Source organism: Emydura macquarii, unplaced genomic scaffold, assembly GCF_026122565.2.
Source record: "Emydura macquarii macquarii isolate MOO-44397 ecotype Brisbane River unplaced genomic scaffold, CSIRO-AGI_Emac_v2 contig_3517, whole genome shotgun sequence".
Taxonomy (NCBI): Eukaryota; Metazoa; Chordata; order Testudines; family Chelidae; genus Emydura; species Emydura macquarii.
Genome location: NW_027133654.1, coordinates 10,582,627 through 10,602,026, shown reverse-complemented (window position 1 = coordinate 10,602,026; position 19,400 = coordinate 10,582,627). Strand labels below are relative to the sequence as shown.

Below are 19,400 nucleotides of genomic sequence, written 5' to 3'. Positions count from 1 at the left end.
CTAACCCTGAAAGATGTTTTGATGTTAAAAGCACCCTGACTCTCAACCACATTGCGGTTACATTTTATGAAATCCAGATGATTTGGAAGCAGTATGTGCATGCAGTTGACTTTAAAAATATATCACTTTGGGGGGGGTTAGCATGTGACTTCTTACCCATCTGTGGGCCAGCACATTGCTTCCTGTTTAATTTGGAGTTTTTTGTCTTTTGTACAGGAGGTCCCCTTTTTATTTTTCTAGCAGTTTTCAAAGTTTAATAAAGCTCCTAAAGTAAATGAAAGTCAGAGCCACATAACTGATTACGTAAGAGTCTGAATATTGTATTGGTTATAGCTAGTGTTGATAAATGCCATACAGTATCATAGCATCCAGCTCAGAACTATCTTGATGAGTGTCTTGGAAAATCCAGCAGACTGTAGTGTTGGTTGCTGTTGAGGGCTGAGAGAGAGAAGTGGAGAATTGTTCGTTGGGTTTTTTCCCCCCCTTCTCCAAGGATCTGTAGTCCCGGAGATCAAAATGTGGTTTTCTGTTGTTGGAAGAGCAGAGTCCATGGTAAGTTTGTTCAGGGCTCTATTTGGGACTGTTTTGCTGTAAAGTTTTAAATGTTTTCCTGGTACTCTTGCTTGTTTAAACCTGTCAGTAGCTATTTATTCTTATAGCAGCTATTTCATGTAGCATCCAATTATACAGTTGGGTTAGTGGCTAACTTTTCAAAAATTAGAAGGGGAAAAAAACCCTATACATTAATTTTAAATCCTTTCTTTTTATGTACTTCTCAAAAGAGAGACTGGTGGTAGTGATAGTTTTTAGCTTTTTACTGTTTAAATATCAGCATTGGTTGCTACTATTTTACATAAAAAGAGCATGAATAGTATGACTTGTGATATGCCTGCTTGTCATATTAACTGGCTTTAATCCAGATTCCTGTAGACGTCCCTGTTTTCCATTTATAAAGTGTTATAAGAATAATTAAAATTGACGTCCTAAACAATACTTTTAAGATATTTTAATATTTTGTGGACCTGGTCTGTGAATAGAATAACTAACAGACCTAGAAAATTTGCTCCAGTGAGTCAAATTATTTCTTTAATTTAAGGTATATTTACAGCATGGAAAAATTTAAATTCCATTTAGATTGATACTATACAAAACAAGGTAGGGTTTCAGAGTCTTCTGCAAGCACAGTAGGGCACAAATTGTTCAGTTGTGTTCATTAATCAGCAGCTTCTTCTAGTGTGTGAAGACTAGTTGACTTAAACATGTTATGATTTTGTACTTTGAAGCATATGGGACCTTTCTCTTCCATTTATTAAAATTAGTCATTTGCTACAACCACAAGGGAAAAAGTTAGTCAACAAAACTGAGTTGGGAAAAACATTTCTTTCAAAATGCAAACACAAATAAAGTGGGGGTTTTTTTGGTAAAAATACGGTAATTGGACAAAGTATTTCCATTGAATTTACTGAAATAAAGTGATAACCTGATGATATATACAAGCTTTTAAAAAAAATTACAAGCATTTCAGAATCTGAACATGACAAGTCTTGCCCTTAGATAATGTAGAAAAAGGCATGCCTTTCTAAAACAGATGATTTTGATTATGTAACTTTGTTTTTAAAAAAGGATGAATTAATCAGAATGTGGAATAAGTTATTTTCTAGTCTAGAGTGTATTAATAATTGTTTTAACTGATAAATTACTTGTACTAAGAGCTACTGGCTGTTGGTTAGCCAGCAATTTACATCAATATAACCTGGTGTTGTAAAAAGGGGCTGAGAATGGGATTGATTTTAATATCAGGTATTTTGACTTTATTGTGGGATATCTATGCAAATCTGGGATTTCTCTGAGATTTCACATAGGGTGTGGGTGTAGAGAACCTGCTCGTTAGGCAATCAAGAATTAACTGACTTACCAGAAAAACTTTAAAATCTGATTCTTCTGTCACCAGTAGTACTTTTAAGATCTTACCTTCACCAGTATATGTTGACAAATACGTATGAATACATTTACCATGAGTTAACAAACTGCAAAGCATTGATATACTTTTGTACAGTTCAGTATTTCGTTGTTGACATACAAGCATCTTTTGTGGTAGAATTCTAGGGTTTTGACATCCTCTGGATGTGGATAAATTTGTACTTGATCAGTCTGAACATTATTTTACATGCGTAAAGCAAATCTTGTTGCCCCTTCTTCTAGTATGCATTATTTGAGGTTTTGGAGCAAAGAGTGTTTTTCTGGTGCCTAATATTATTTCAGATCAGGCACCTCAACTACCTATGCTTCTTAGTAATCTCTTAGAACTAAGAACGTTTAGTTAGCATTGTCACCACAGGCTTTTTCATGCCTCAGAAGTAAGTAAGCAAGCATGGAAGCTGCCAGTTTAACTCATGCCCATGGGACAAACAAATAAGCAGCTAACATGGTGGTAAGTGACTTGCTTCCTGCCAACCCATCATTTTCAGCAGTTTTTGTAGCTTCTGGTACTGAGGGAAGTTCCATGTTCTCTCTCTTCCTTCTCTTTATCAGAGGCCACAGATCTGACTCAGGTGGACAAGTAAGATTTTTTCAATGTTAGTTTAGACTATACATTGCAAATGGGTCACCCACATGTTTGTTTTAATATCGTCTGCTGGGAAAGCATTTTCCCTGGAGCTAAGCTCCTTGCAAAATAAGGTGGATATGCCAATTGTACTTGTGCCATTATAGCTCCAGTACTCAGGCACTTCCTAGCATATTACAAAAGATTTGATTTTATTCTGATTGCTTCCTTTCTCTGTCCACTCCAAAGACTGCAGCGTGTTGGAAGGAGGAAAACCACAAAGGAAGAATCCAAGAATTACCATCTATTTAAGAAAAAAAACACAAGACCTGTAGCACTTTAAAGACTAACAAATTTAATTTCTGCAGGCATAAGCTTTCGTGGGCTGTAACCCACTTCTTCAGATGTCAGACGAAGTGGGTTACAGCCCACGAAAGCTTAAATTTGTTAGTCTTTAAAATGCTACAGGACTCTGTTGTTTTTGCTGTATACAGGCTAACACAGCTACCCCTCTGCATCTATCTAAGATGTTCTGTTTTTATAATTAAGACGGTAACAAACAGATTATATCTGTTATAAGTACAGAATGATACGTGTGTGAGGAACCTGTTCAATTTAGTAAACAACAAGAACAGCATTCAAATGTTTTTCCTGTTGATTAAGCTGGGATGGTGGAGAAAAGAGTAATAAGTGTAGAAGGTTTAACTGGTACTCATCTACCAGACTTTGATTAACTCTGGCACTAAAGAAATTTATTGTATAAACGCCTTTTAGATACACGTAGTAAATAATAGAGACAAGGTGGGTTTAATTGGGCCAGCTTCTTTTGGATAACTTTATTGGACCTATCAAAATCCATGGGGTCTACACATGCCTGTTACAACATGTAGTGTACCTCCTCCAGTGCACTAAATGCTCCAGCAACTATGTGGGTGAAACCAAACAATCACTACATTCTCGAATGAACTTGCACAGAAAAATTATAGACCACAAAAACACCAAGTCACCCAATTCATTTTCACAAAATGATCACTCCATATTTGAAGTCTCAGTCCTTGTCCTCAAAGGAAACCTGCACAACACCTTCAAAAGATGAGTCTGGTAACTTAAATTCGTAATTCTGCTAGACAGTTTAACAGGACCCAGCAACTTTACATGTGACTTTCAGCTCTGTCCACCTGAACTGCAGGGTAAATTGAGAGACGCAGAATGTAATTTTTTCAATTTCAACACGAGAGGCTAAGACAAATCTTTTGCAAAAAGGTGCACTAGATATTTTGATTGTAAAACGGGTCTTCCCCAATTAATGTCTCACCCAAAAAGCAGCACCATCAGCCACTCATTCTGACTGAGGCATTATTTCAGGTCAGACCTGACTCACAAGAGAAGAGTGCCGTGCCACTGAATCAATAGTAGTATCACTTCGGGTAAATGACATGACTCCAAATATCTCTGTGCTTTACAGATCTGAATATTAGTTGAAAGTGTTTGTTAAAAAGTCCTCATTTAGTAAACTTTGAGCTCAGAAGGTCTCAACAAAAAATCGGATTTTTGTATTTTGAAAGTTCATAATTTGGAGGTAAGTTAAGTGTTCCATGCAGAATTAAGTTTTAGGTTTCTGTTTACAAAAGCTGGGGAATACTGAATAATATACCTGAACCTTCTCGGGACTGTCAAGTTAAGGAAAGATTAAGTCCACTGAAGTATTTTCTCTTCTCATTTTTTCTTGTTTTTCCAATGTCTTTTAAAATAAGAGTAAAATTCAAGTAGGTAAAAAACGGTTTCATACTGAATTTTAATTTCTGAAATCCAGATTCCTTAGCAATTAGAGAGAAATAGTGGTGTTGTCTTTTTATCAGTAAAGAAAGATTATTCAGAACAGATTGGTTTCTAGATGGGTGCGACTTAGTGTTGAGACAAAGATGATTTGGCATCTAAAGTCAATGTACATTTGTCTAGATCAATAGATATTACTTGCCAGAATCTAACTACCATATTAGAAATAATAGCAAGGCAGTTAAACCAGATGGAGTCCAAAACCACGTAAAAATAAAGCTACGAATGAAGGAACATAAGATAGGTTTGATACTGTTTTTAATAGAAGAAAAGCATCATTTTTTGAGATGTGATGATTATTCTTTTCCTTTCAATCTACTTTGAGAAGCAAGTCTTATGAAAATATAGGTGTTGTCCAGTTAACTTATTATTTTGTTGTGCTTGAGCCTATAGTGTTTTCACTGGAAAATTTTTTATAACATTCATAAATACCTAATGTGAAATCCTGGTTCTGTTAAAATCAGTGACCAAATTCACTCTGAATTAGCCCTGGTTTTTATTCCCTTCTCCTTGGGGTTGTTTGTAAATATTTAATATGTTCGAATAGATCCATTGGATGCTTTTTGAACTCTAAAAAATTGTGCATGTATGAAGTGTGGCATTTTTCCAGCTCTTTAGGTGTTTGAATATGTCTGTCTTCCAACCCCACGCTACTTAGTACTTCAACAAAATTATGTTCATATGCTCACCATCATTAAGGTGCATTAAGTGTCTGTTCCACCTGGTGATGTTGTTTGATGCTAGTGTTTGAATATGCCTTCATTTTATTGGAGGGGTTTTCTTTGCTTACAGCTGTACTTCCTTTAATTCCTAAAATGTTTTTTTTTTTTTAAGGAAGGATGGAAGAGAGTGGGAAACAAAAGTTTGCATATTGAGCATGAGTCAGTTTAAAAAAATCAGTATGCTTTTTTTTTTTTTTTTTTTTTTTTTAAAGAGCACCACATGAAACAAAGCAGCTGTAGCCACAATTAAAGGAAGCAGTTTTACATAAAGCAAGCTGGTTCCTCTCATTTATATTGGGAGATTATGTGGAGTGTGGTTTAGAGTATTTTGTCTAATGATGATAGATTTCCAAATTTGAAATTAAACTTGGGGGGGATTGAACTTCTCTGCCAAAGAGTTTTTGACCTTCAAATCCAACAGTTTTCTGTCCTCATTTTAAATGCATAACCAGTAGCTACTGAGTTATAGTCTCCCCCCATTCTCCTGAACTGATGGCAAATTAAAAAATTAATCAGGGTCACATATTCTGTACATCGATAAGCAGATTTACATGCTTATTCTTGACCAGGGCTGACCTGTGAAATCATACAACTTTTGGGGAATATGGTTTTGTTTTTCAGAAGCCTTTTCTTTACACTGAGTGCATATGTAAACCAGCTGGAGTATTTTAGTAAACCTGGCATACTCTTAGAATGCTTATAAATGTAGCTTATTTAAATATTTGTAGACTTACTACTTGCCTGACAAGTCAAGCTGAGACTGATTCTATTGCATAAACTTGCCTTTAAGGGTGTTTATAAAACTTCTGATGATCTGCGTAAACTTACAGAGACTGGAAAATGAGAATTATCCTTGATGAAACTAGTGAATTACTACCATTTTGAGGGATGGGGAAGAGTGGAGTAAAAATCTGGCTATCAAGCCTGGACACTCTTACCATGGAGCAGACGTTACATGGGTTTGCTAAAATGTTCTAGTTACACAGATTAGTTTGTATCCCTGAAAATATTCTCAATTAGTACGATGCACAAAAATAAACCACCTTATCCAAATATACACATACGGAGTTTTCTGTTTTGTTTTTTCTTTTGCCCTATATTATGGTATCCTCACTTATGAAGCAGCATGGAAGGAAGTGAGATTTTTATTATCAGTTCAGTTGCGTGGACTGATCATCTAACAATATTTTGGATTAATCTAAAATAAATGTAATAAAATAATGTTAGTTTTAAGCTATTCTTCGGATCACTTGTTTTAGGACCATGCTTATTCCAAGCAAAAGTTTTGTGCTTAATCTTTTCAGAAATCCATTTCAGATAGCATGTTTTTTCAATATAAAAAATTGATCAAACCAATGTCTTATGCTCTTGTATCTACATTCCTTTCTGTATGATTCCCTCCTTCCTTCCCAAATAGGTTGTATAAAAAAATTATCCATGACAAGAACAAACATGATATTATTCCCATGGCTGAATGGTGTGAACAGTACATACCAATTATTCCATTTACTTTTTAAAATGGTGGTGGTGGGTTTTTTTTGTTTTTTTTTTTGAGCTCAGCTCTTTCTTATGTTCTCCGAAATATATATTTCCTGTACATAACATTCATGATTGTCATTAACAAAAAGGCAGGGTTAATCTGACTTCCGATTAACAAAGTTTTTTTTTCATTCTAGACTTCTGGCTTGATATGTAGGCCTGATCTTTGAAACCATTTTAGTGGGAATACTATTCATAGAATGATTGGGGAACTGAGCCCAATACAACTTCAAAAATTCTAGCTGTTTCAGTTATATTATAACAGGAAAATGTAGTATCTTTTATTTTAAAGCTGTTTCCCCAGAGTGCTAAGAAAGTGAATTCTCAAACCACTGAAAGATACCACGGAGTTAAAACAGAAATCTTCAAGTCCTCACTCACATCCCTTGTAAAACTTGAATATATTTCCTATAACCTAAAATAGATGTTAATAGAGTTAACTGACTGTAATAACATAATGCATGTGTGTATTAATTTTTGCACCCTGTAGTCAAGCCTGATTCTTAGCTTTACCAGTTTTATTGGATTTTTTTAACTGAATAGAAAACAAGGTGTGTGAAGCTGAACAGGTATAGGCAAAAAATAGTTGTCTAAAACTTGTAGTGATGAGGCATTACCAGTAATTACCTGCAGAATTACAGGTTTAGCTGCAGTACCTGCATATAGAAATGTATTATACAGATGCCTAAGTTCACGTCTGAGACTGTCTAATGTTAACTTTTGGTACATTTCTCCTGACCTCTGGAAAAACGCTTCCAAAACAGTTTTTATAAAGTTTAGTTTTAACCATAGAAATTAAAGATGGGAAAACTCTGTTAAGTCATCTAGCCTATCTACTGACAATGCATGAGTGCTGTGGGCCCAGTGAGATGCTCACCAAGTGTTTTATGGCCAGTCTATGCCATTGCACAGCTTTATTAAAACAAATTGCTAGTGCCAGAAGAGTAGAGAGAGTCCTTGCAAATGACTTAGGGGTGGGCACTTGCCCTCACTACCATCTTCTTAACTGAACATAGACTGTGCAATCCCACTTTGATGCACTGGACTGGGGCACTATTGTGGCTTCCTGGGTCAACCACTTTGCACACCAATGTTTAAACAAATCCATTCCTCATAGTGACAGTTTCAGCTCCTCCCTGCCTAAGTATCCATCACCTCAAATGGTCCGCTTTGGAAGCTATGGGAACAGTGACTCCCACTAGAAGTTGGAACCCTTGATCCTCACCCTACTCTTCTTGATATTTAATCCAGCAGCATAGGGCAGGAAAGAGGTTGAGACCTCTATCTTGTACCTACCTTTAAGATCTTCTTGGTAATTGGTTAGCTAATCATAGTCCAGTCACCATTACTATAACCAGTAGGGAAATGGTAACCCACTGCCATTCTCCCAGCTTCAAAACCAGACTGAATTGTTCCATATGGTATATCTTCTAGTTCTGTGGCCAGTCTAATTTAAAGTATCCCAAGTGGTGCAACTTCTGTGACTTCACTTTGGAGTCTAATTTACAGTTTTATTAATCAATCTCACTGTATTTTTTGCTCTTCTGCTTAAATATTCCTTTAGATTAACACTATTATTCCTAGCTTTTACTTGCTTGTTATTACTATATTCTTCTCCTTCTTTGGTTTAGATTCTTCAGATATCTCAGGACTGTTATGTTAGTTTTCTCCCAAATCCCCATTAACTGGTTAATCTATTAATATTTTCCCTTCATAAATCAGTCTGTTTCTCCCCTAAAAGTTTCTGTAGCATTTTTGCACCCCATCCAATTTGTCCATATTTAGTAATGAGTTTCTCAGAAATAAGTGCTGTATTCTAGTTAGTCACATCACGGCAATAGAGGGCTTCCAAATCACGTTATGTTAAAACACAACTTTGAAATCATGTTAACTAATGTGATACAAGACAGAAGGGCTTAACTGAATAGCTGGAATGATGCTGAATGTGACTTGTCCTTATCTACATTGACTGCAGAGTCATGTTTAGCATTGTTAGCTAACAAAACTCTTCATGGTTGTTTTAACTTGCTAACTTTGTAGTGAAGGCTAGAACATTGCAACTCACATGACATGAGTTTCTCTATGTGTTGGTAGTAAAAAGGGCTGATGTAATTTTGTACTGCATATACAAAGTCATTACATCTAATTTGCTGTCACTGTCAACCATAAAACTCTCAGCAGAGCTAATTTCTAGTTTTCTCTCATTAAATATTTGTGTTGAATGATTTTGCTCTCTTCTATTAGCTTGTATTCTTCCAAGTTGAGTCTTGTAGTCTGTGTTCATTTTCTAATCTCTCTAGATCACTTGTATTTCTCTATTCTCAGTGGTACAAATTATTCCATTGTAGCATTACCTGCAAACCTTAAGGTATGTCTACCCTGCGGAGTGAAGTCAATTTATTTTAAATCGACCTTCACCCGCCAAATTTTAGAAGACACAGGAGTGTGATCACACCATACTCATTCTGTCAGGGGATTGCGTCCCCAATAGCTGTGCTTGGGTTGACAATCAAAGCAGTGCACTGTGGGTAGCTATCCCACAGTGCAACTAGCCGCAGAGGCTTTTGGGAAGCTTGTCATCCTCTTATGATGCAACGTTCTTCCTCCCCTTCCCTTCTTGTCCCAAACAAACAAACTAATGCTTTTTTGCACCATCTTTCTAAACTCTTCAATCTGTGCTGCACGTACGCCATTGCCAGAGAGGCATGGAGCCCGCTCAGCTCTGCACTATCATTGTGTACATCACAAACACTTCACCTCTTATCCTGCAGTATTTTCAAGGGCAAGACGGGCCGCAGCGCTGAAAATTGCGATGTTACTCAAGACGCCCTGCTACAAGCCATAGAACGAAACAATCCCCATTTGTTGCTGGCTGCCAGGCACCATCTGCAGTTGGTGGAGTGCTGCTTCTGGTCCCACGAAACAAGCACTGATTGGTGGGATCATATAGTTATGAAGATGTGGGATGATGAGCAGTGGCTGCAGAACTTCCGTATGTGAAAGGCCACTTTCTTGGAACTTTGCAGCGAGCTCTCCCCAGCCCTGAAACGCAGGAACACTCACTAACACCAGCTCCCATGGTGGATTTATTTGACTCCAAATTGATTCCCAACTGACCGGTAGCAGTCTGGACAGCGAGAAGGAGAGGTTCAATAATAGGCTCAGCAAGTGCGGAATGGTTGTAGAATGTGCATTTGGACGTTTAAAGGCACGCTGGCACAGTTTACTCATTAGGCTATTAAGGTTTCCTGACACTTCCCATTATAGAATCACAGACGTAGGGCTGGAAGAGACCTTAAGAGGCAAGACCAAATGTACCAAGACCATTCCTTTATAGGTAGTTGTCCAACCTGTTCTTTAAAACCTCCAAAGATGGGGATTCTACAACCTCCTTTGGTAATCTATTCCAGTATCCTTATGGTTTAGAAAAATTTTCCTAATACTGAACCTAAATCTCCCTTGCTGCAGATTAAGCCATTGCTTCTTGTTCTACCTTCAGTGGACATGGAGAACAGTTGATCACTGTCCTCTTTATAATAGCCCTTAATATATTTGAAGACTGTTATCAGGTCCCCCCAATAGTCCTCTTTTCTCAAGACAAACCTTGCCCACCCAGTTCTTTAAACCTTTTCTTATAGATCAGGTTGTCTAAACCTTTTATAGTTTTTGTTGCTTTTCTTTGTACTCTCTCCAGTTTGTCCCCATCTTTCTTAACATGGAGCACCCAAAGCTGGACACAGTACTCCAGCTGAGGCTTTGCCGGTGCTGAGTAGAGCAAAACAATTACCTCTCATATCTTATCTACCACACTCTTGTTAATAAGACCCTGTTTACAGTTACTTTGCCAAATGTTAAGTCTTTGTGCTGAAATTTTCCATGTCGGGAAATTCTGCTCCAGGCTGAATTTGCTTGGAAAAATCCAGCCATAATGGTTCTGCTGTTTCTTAGAAGGAGACTAGGAAAAAATACATGTGCCCTTGTAGCAACCCTTAAAAAGCTCTAAGCACCCCTATTCTTTGGAGCACGGACTTGAAATTTGTTGGAAGGTGGCTTTTGTATCAAAGATGTACCTTTTGCCATCCCTGTGAAAATCTGCCCTAATTTGGCCAAGTTATAAGCCTTTGAAAAAATGCAATTCAGACATGCTCAATAGAGACTTCTTAGACTGTTGCCTCTGCAAACTTAATTTGCCCCCCCCCCCCCCCCCCAACCACTTGCATATGTATTACGAAATGGTCTTTTATTAAAGCACACGCTGCTTCTTTTCCCCACAGGACCCCTGCCTCATTCAGCACACAGCATAGACCTGCTCAGGGGATGAATAAAGCTTTTTCATTAAGAAGGACACTTTTTAGGACGCCTGTTTGTTGCAAGAGTTGGAAGGTGTGTAGTCAATGAGGCAGGGGATGGGAGAAAGAGAGAGAGGATGGTTAAGGCAGTTGAATGCTGCCTTAGCGAGTTGGATTTTATCCCATCCTCTACCCACAGAGTTCCTGTGTGATGTTGGTCGAGTAACTTAAACCACACATTTCCCAAGTGGCCATTAATTGTGTGTTCCTCATTTTCTGGACGTCTGACATAAAGGGTCTGATTTACAGTGGTGCTGAGCACTCTCAGCTGCAACTGAAATCAGTGGGAGCTGTGCTTGAACATGTAAATTGCAGTTTAATGCTAACTAGTTGAAAAATCAGGCACTCGTTATCTCAGATTGGGCACTCAAAATTAAGGTGAAAGTTTTCACTAATCTGTGCCTCAGTTCCCTATCTATAAAATGGGTAATACCACCAATTTTAAGTGCTTTACTTGGCAACCTTAATTTTCTTTTAATATAAGTTTTTGTGTAATATACAAAATTTCTTAAAACATAACACATGGAATAGAACTGCCCAAAACTTGTGAGCTCTGAAGAGGTTTGAACTATTATACATAATTCAGTGAAACTGCTGCTTGTAGTCTATTTGCATGTCATATTAATATTTTTGCTGTTTTTTGCTTTTCCTTTTTTCTTGCAGGACTCCTACCAGAGAACTTGAACTTACAGATTTATTAACGGGATCCATATGTTTCCCTTTTGTTGTTGCTGTCTTTATAGAGAGAAATAGTAACAGTAATTAATATTCCTTACACGTGGTGCATTTAATATAAATCCAGAATATTGTGAAGTTTAAATAACTAATAAGATTGTTCCTTCTATTTTGTTACGGAGTTGTGAAATAGGCTTCCCTCAGTTAATTGGGCACTTCCCACAGACAATCCCTTCGTTGAAAATAAGATTTTTTTTTTTAATTAATGCTAAAAACTAGCTAGTATTTTGTCAGTGATATTTTGGTATGTTTTTTTTAGTTTTAGACAAATGTAAATACTATTTAACAGAAGTTTTGGAAGTGGGGGACCTCTTAGTATTCTTGTTTTCCTTGGAAAATTTCATTCTTTCACATGCAAGGATATTGAAAAATTATATTTTGAGTGGGAGGAAAGACAGAGGAAACTGTCTAAAACTCCCAAGTTAGCTTCTGCAGATGAAATTATGGTTACAGAAGTGAAAAATTTTGGTCTACAAATGAGTATTGTAGACGTTCTTGTTTTGTCCTGCTCTTTTATATACCTTTTGATACCCATGTAGCTCTAAATAATTTTGAATTTTTGCCTGTAGTATGCTCCTGGGAGACCTGGTTTTCCCAATCCTGTTTTTTCCCCCCCCATGTTAAACTGCCTCACTTTCTATCAACAAATATATTTTAATACTGCAATTCTACTTTTTGGGCATATTCACCATTTTCATAGATAAATGTGCAGTAGTTTTTTTGATCGGAGGAAAAATGTTAAGCTTCTGCCATTGGAAAGAATTCTTTTAGAAAGTTGTCTAAATATTAACTTCCAATTTAGCAATAGCTGATTGACAAATTTATACTAGTGTACACAGTTTGTATTTAAGGGAATACTTTACCATGTTGTTCTTCACTTGGGGTAAAAGTATTACAATATATCCTGTCCACAGAGGACCAAATATTAGTGTAGTGTATCTTCCTTAAATGATACTCAGGGAAATAACATACGGGTGATACAGTATGTTTTCATAGTCAGTCACATTTTAAAACAGTGGTTCCCAACCTTTTTGGCTTGAGGGCCACAGATATAATTTTTACTACCCTGAAGGGCTACCAGTCTCTTCCAGCAGTCCACCATCCCTGCCCGCAGGCAGATGGAGTTCAGGGAGGAGGCTGTCCCGTCCCCTGGCTGCAGCAGGGAAACGGCATGCATCCTGTAGCCCCATGGGATGGGAGATCAGTGCTCCCCTCTTTCTGACTCCAGCAGGGACACCAGCACCTAGGGACCCAGGCAGAGTGCTTTGCCGTGCTCCCTTCTACAGTCACGGGGAGGCGAGCACTGATGATCTGTCCCGTTGGCTGCAGCAAGGAGCCTGCACCGGTCTTTTAGCCCTGCGGCAGTGCGCTCCGCCTGGGTCCTTAGGCAGCGGCTCCCTTCTTCAGCCAGCGGGAGAGGGGCAGCGGGCTGCTTTGAAAACCCCTGCGGGCCACAGGTTGGGAACCAGTGTTTTAAAAGGTGTTCTTTGGGCATAATGACAAGTGTCTCTGTATCTTAAGTACCTTGATAGCACCCATCACTGTGGTGTCTGAATATGTCTCAATTTTTAAGATATTTTTCCATACAATACCCCTGTGAGATAGGCAGTGCTATTTATCTCCATTTTACAGATGAGGAACTGAGGCACAGAGAGGCTAAGTGCCCAAGGTCATACAGGAAGTCTGTGGCTCAGAAGGGATCTGAACCTGTGTTTCCCAAATCCTAAGCTACTAGTGCCTCTTGTCACTTATTTGTTCTGGACTGTGTAAAAGTATTCAAAATGTAGGTCCTGGATGTTGATATCCATGCATTTGGAAGGATGTTGCTTCATATTATAAGTTTTATGATAGTGCCTAGAAGCCCCAGTCATGCTCCAGGGACCCATCGTGATAGGCACTGTACAAAGTATGCAACAAAAAGATAGTCCTTTCCCCAAAGAGCATACTATCTAAGTATAAGAAAAGAGGCAGCTAGCGGATACAGACAGAATTGGTACACTGGGAAACAGTGTGATAATATTGGTCAGTTTGATGGGCAGCAGTCTCAACACAGTAGCTGCCCTAAATATTGTCAAGTTTTTTGAAGGACAATGAGGTGGCTTTGAGCATCTTTACTAGGAGCTCTTCCAGTGCATGAAGTGCAGCATGGGAGACAACACAAAAGTGCTTGTTGGAAAAATTTAACAAGTAGGCCGTTAAGGATGGCATCATTGGCAGAGCAGAGGTGGGAGTTGACATCTCAATTGCACATGAGGGGATGGGTGAGGATAGGTTGTGAAAGGGTCTGAATGAGTAGAAGCCGTTTAAAAATGTAATTTTTCTTTGGTACTCTTAACATTCAATAGCATTCTGTAAGTGTGCTGACTTATAGTTGAGGAGGATACCTGGCAGTGCAGCTTTGTAATTGCCCAACTGTGTAGATTGCAAAAAGATGTTTCAGGGAAGGGGCAGTGAGCTTAGTGCAGTTGAGCAAGTGATTGCTTTTTAAACTTTAAAGGTTACTCTTGCATAAAGCTGTATATTTGACTGGTTTTAAAGTGAATATTTATATGGCTGTAGGTAGTATATAGAAAATATTTGTAATATCTTGTTTGAATGATTGGATTTATTGCTTTCTGTATTTTATTACTCATTCCAGATGTTTTGAAAAAGCATTATTGGGAGTAAGAATCAAAATAAACTTGAAGAAATCATGATGTGGAGGATGTGGGGAAAGCGGTGGATGTGATATACCTTGACTTTAGCAAAGCTTTTGATACGATCTCACAGTATTCTTATCAGCAAGTTAAAGAAGTATGGGTTGGATGAATGGACTATAAAATGGATAGAGAACTGGCTAGAGCATAGGGCTCAACGAGTAGTGATCAATGGCTCCATGTCTAGCTGGCAGCCGGTCACAAGCAGAGTGCCCCAGGCGTCGGTCCTGGGGCCGGTTTTGTTCAACATTTTCATTAATGATCTGGAGGATGGGGTAGATTGCACCCTCAGCAAGTTTGCAGATGACACTAAGCTGGGGGGGGAGTGGTAGATACCCTGGAAAGTAGGGATAGGATACAGAAGGACCTAAACAAACTGGAGGATTGGGACAAAAGAAATCTAATGAGGTTCAACAAGGACAAGTGTAGAGTCCTGCACTTAGGACAGAAGAATCCCATGCACAGTTACAGACTGGGGACCGATGAGCTAAGCAGCAGTTCTGCAGAAAAGGACCTGGGGGTTACAGTGGATAAGAAGCTGGATATGAGTCAGCAGTGTGCCCTGGTTGCCAAGAAGGCTAATAGCATATTGGGCTGCATTAATAGGAGCATTGCCAGCAGATCGCGAGAAGTGTGCTTATTCTCCTCTATTCGGCATTGGTGAGGCCGCATTTGGAGTATTGTGTCCAGTTTTGGGCCCCCCGCTACAAAAAGGATGTGGAGAAGTTGGAGAGAGTCCAGCGGAGGGCAACAAGAATGATTAGGGACTGGAGCACAAGATTTATGAGGAGAGGCTGAGGGAACTAGGCTTGTTTAGTCTGCAGAAGAGAAGAATGAGGGGGGATTTGATAGCAGCCTTTAACTACCTGAAAGGGGGTTCCAGGGAGGATGGAGCTAGGCTGCTCTCAGTGGCAGTAGATGACAAAACAAGGAGCAACGGTCTGAAGTTGCAGGGCGGGAGGTCTAGGTTGGACACTAGGAAAAAGTTTTTCACTAGGAGGGTGGTGAAGCACTGGAATGGGTTACCTAGGGAGGTGATGGAATTTCCATCTTTGGAGGTTCTTAAGCTGCGGCTTGACAAGCCCTGGCTGGGATGATATAGCTGAGGTTAGTCCTGCTTTGAGCAGGGGGTTGGACTAGATGATCTCCTGAGGTCCCTTCCAACTCTGATTCCATGATGATCAGCTAGTCATTTGAGTATTTTAGAGCTCAGAAGAATTATCTTGTTTGTGTTTGAGAATTTTTGAAACCTAGAATAAGAGACACCTGGGTTAACTTGTGTAAATTCCATCTTATTGTTTTCATTAATACATATCCAGACTTCCTCCACCCCTCCAAAAAACTGTTACATTCAGTTTTTAGCATGATTGGCTTGAAATTAAAATGGAAGTGGCTTATAAAGGGAGATCTTATCATGCTTAAGCGGGAAATACCACAAATAGTACTGCTACCAAAATATCACAAATACATAAATAAAAATGTAGAGATGAGTTTCTGCTGGTAAGTAGTATAGGTGCATTCCCTATACAGTGATTCTCAAACTTATTTGATCATGCCCCCTTCTTTGTGTCTGTAATCATTTCCCTGCCCCTCCTTCCTACCCCACTTCTGCCACACACGTACATATACTGGCGCCCAGCTCTGGAGGCAGAGTAGAGACTGGTGCCTACTGGCTGGGCGCCCAGCTCTGAAGGCAGCGGTGGTGCTGCCTACTGGCTGGGCGCCCAGCTCTGAAGGCAGCGGTGGTGCTGCCTTCAGAACTGGGCGCCCAGCCAGCAGCCACTGCTTTCCTAAAGCTTCTCTCCCACCCCTCAAAATATGTTCTGCGCGCCTCCCAGTTTGAGATCCTCTGTGCCAGCGGTTCTCAACCGGTGGTACGCCGAAGAAGGCTGGGTGGTACGTGAGCTATACCGCGCTGCCGAATTTGCCGTCGGAAGTGCCCTCCCGCCCACCCTCGCGAAACTCTGCCGCCGAAAAGGGGCAAACGGTGGAAGGGTTTCGGCGGAGGGCATTGTTCCTGGCGCAAAACCCCACCGCCGCCGAAAGCCCCCACCCCCCTCCCCCCCCTTTTTTTTCCCCCCGAGTGGTACTCGGGGGGAAAAAAAGGTTGAGAACCGCTGCTCTGTGCTATAACAAAGTGGGATTCTGTTCTGAGGAGGAACATTTTGTATATGCATTATCTCAGCTGAAAATACGTTATTTCTTTAGCAATGCCCTTGGTAGATTTCAAGTGATAGAGCGGCTTAAGATCACTTTGGTAAATAATAATGTCACAATCACTTAGTGTGATACTTTTGAAGCTGGTAGCCACAACATTGGATTAAGCCACTGCATGGTAGTTTGCAGGTGCATGATTGTGCAACAGCATAACTTGAATGTATGCTTACACACATCTTCCCTAGGTTTGTTATGGATACATTTATAGACCAAGAAGGAGGCATTCTGAATAAAAATGTACATTTTACAGTAGATTTAAATTTTGGACTTAACTATGAAAGTGGATTTTTTTATTGCATTTCCTTTCTTCTGTATTCATTATTTGTTACATTAGCACCTACAGACCCCATTCATATCTGGGCCCCATTGTGCTAGTTGCTTCACAGATATGTGGTAGGAGTCATATTCTGCCCCACAGAACTTACAATGCACTTTTCTCCCTTTCCTTTGTGTCATTTCAAGGTTAAATAAGTCACCTCCAAACAACCCTCTGTTTGACCAGCAAGATGGCCAGAGGAGCCGTTTTTAATGTTTTGGTGTGCCATGGGATGTTGAGGATACAACCAGTCCCTTGTACTGGATTAATAAATATACCTGTAAAACTACAAATTCTTTCATTAAAAAAGGATTAAAATCTCACTGTTAAGCATGGATATAATAAGTCGTTTTTCTTGTTGGATTATTCAGTCTTTTGTTTGTCCTGGAACCAAATAACCTTTGCCTGTACTGTAGTTGCTACAGTTTCAAGAGGCCTTATATTAACCTCTTTTCTTTCTTTCTTTGGTGTCACGAAGATGTGAACCATTTCTATATCCCTGGCTTCCTAAATTGGGGAAGTTTAAAAATAGTGAGACTTCAGAGTTGATACATTAATGTAGCAGTCTGATTCAGATTCACAGAGCAGTTTCTTACAAAAGAGTAGATTTAAATGTAACCTCGTAAATCTTTTTATCTGCAGGGTGCAGGTCAAGATAAACTTGGAATCTATGTCAAGTCTGTTGTAAAAGGAGGCGCTGCAGATGTGGTTAGTAATGTTTGTAAATATTAAAGTGGTTAAAATATCAAAAAGCCAAATGTAGCAATTCCTTCAATAAAAACATTTTGCAATTCTCTTTATTGGACTAATAAAATGTATTTATATTTATCTGATTTAAGCCCATGAAAGGGTTGTGTATCTAAAGTTTTTTTATTTCTTGAATGTGTAATTAGGATGGCCGGCTAGCTGCAGGGGATCAGTTGCTCAGCGTGGATGGTCGAAGTTTGGTGGGTCTGTCCCAAGAAAGGTACAGTATTGCTTTCATGTGATGTGAGTTGAGGAAGCGAATATTCTTTGTAAAAATAGAGAGAGAGAGATTGCAGTGAACAAAGAGCTTGGTTAGTTTTGTGAGAGAAATATCCTTAAATCTATGTTGGTTTATAGTGATTCCAAGAGGTCACTCTCCATTATTTTATTATGTTCAGAACAAATATTCCTATAGTTGTAATACAGGTATCTATATAGAAATATTATTGTATTAAATTCTTAAAGTGTATACTCTCATTCACACTGTAAAGTTTGTTAAGCAAACGGGCCCTAGCTTTTATCTTGAACATTTTGGCATCTGGCATTGGACTGTGGAAATTAGGAATAGTAGCTGCCTGCGTACATTGCCCATTTTATATTCATAAGTCCTCTAGGTGCTATTTTCTAGTTGTCCAAAGAGGATAAATGACTTAAGTGGGAAGCTTGAATAATAAAAAGGGAGTGCTATGGGGAGACAGAAAATATTGTTGAATGCTTGGTTTAGCAACAATGACATAAAAAGAATTGTATAGAAAGGTACAAACTAAATAACACTATGCTTAGTTCTCTTCTGTTTGTTTGACTTTTGTCACAGGGCAGCGGAGCTCATGACAAGAACAGGTTCTGTAGTGACCCTAGAAGTAGCAAAACAAGGAGCAATTTACCATGGTCTGGCAACCCTGCTTAACCAACCGTCCCCAATGATGCAAAGAGGTAAAATAAATAACCAATTTAATATTTTTGTAAGACCATGCTGTGAATGTAGAAAATGTAGTAATTTGCTAGTAGTTTGTACTACAGAAGTGATGCTTATGAATTTTTTATAAATTCAAGTGTGGAAGGTAGAATTTAGAAATACTAGCTATGTAACCTCTTCTCTTCCCCTAAACTCTGGTTCTGGAAAGCAACGAAGCCCATGTTTAACTTTTAACTACGTACTTAAGTGCTGTTCTAAATAGGAACGCTTACCTGAATTGGGGCCCTAGAAAAATTGTAGGCCCTTTATCCCTCCACATTAGTGAAAGAGAGAAATAACCCCTCAATTCCACACTGAATATGAACAATTAGGAAATGTAGCATTTTACTCCTTTAATTTACATTAGTTGCATAATTCATCTCATAAAGAGTTGCACACATGCTTTTAGCAGTAGGATGGAGAGGTGGAAGAAAATATATACATATACATCCTGTTGATAGTGGGTTAGCATTTTATACCCAAAATTTTATATTTTAAACAGATGTAGAATCCATGGAATGGAAATGCAACTTCTCTTACCAAGGAGTCAGCTCAGTTTTAAACATTGTTTAAAGTTTTATATTATAGACACAATTGTAATCATAAGTAAATGTTTTATCTGTACTTAAGTAGAAATACTATATAATTTATTCAAGTGTAAGAGGAATTTACAATCTAAATAAATGGAATACACAAAATTCACAAAGGGACCAGGAATTCAGTACACTTTTCTTCCCTCTCCA

The 19,400-nt window shown here is 38.7% G+C and overlaps 1 protein-coding gene across 16 annotated transcripts in view; it reads left to right on the top strand.

The window, feature by feature from the left end:
• AFDN (afadin, adherens junction formation factor) overlaps window positions 1-19,400 on the top strand; it is a 213,548-nt gene that overhangs the window by 165,629 nt on the left and 28,519 nt on the right. For all 16 annotated transcript variants that reach the window (XM_067535945.1, XM_067535932.1, XM_067535930.1 and 13 more), the window contains 3 exons: window positions 17,598-17,663; window positions 17,849-17,922; window positions 18,517-18,635. In XM_067535945.1, coding sequence (XP_067392046.1) covers window positions 17,598-17,663; window positions 17,849-17,922; window positions 18,517-18,635 — 259 coding nt within the window. The remainder of the gene's footprint in view (window positions 1-17,597; window positions 17,664-17,848; window positions 17,923-18,516; window positions 18,636-19,400) is intronic.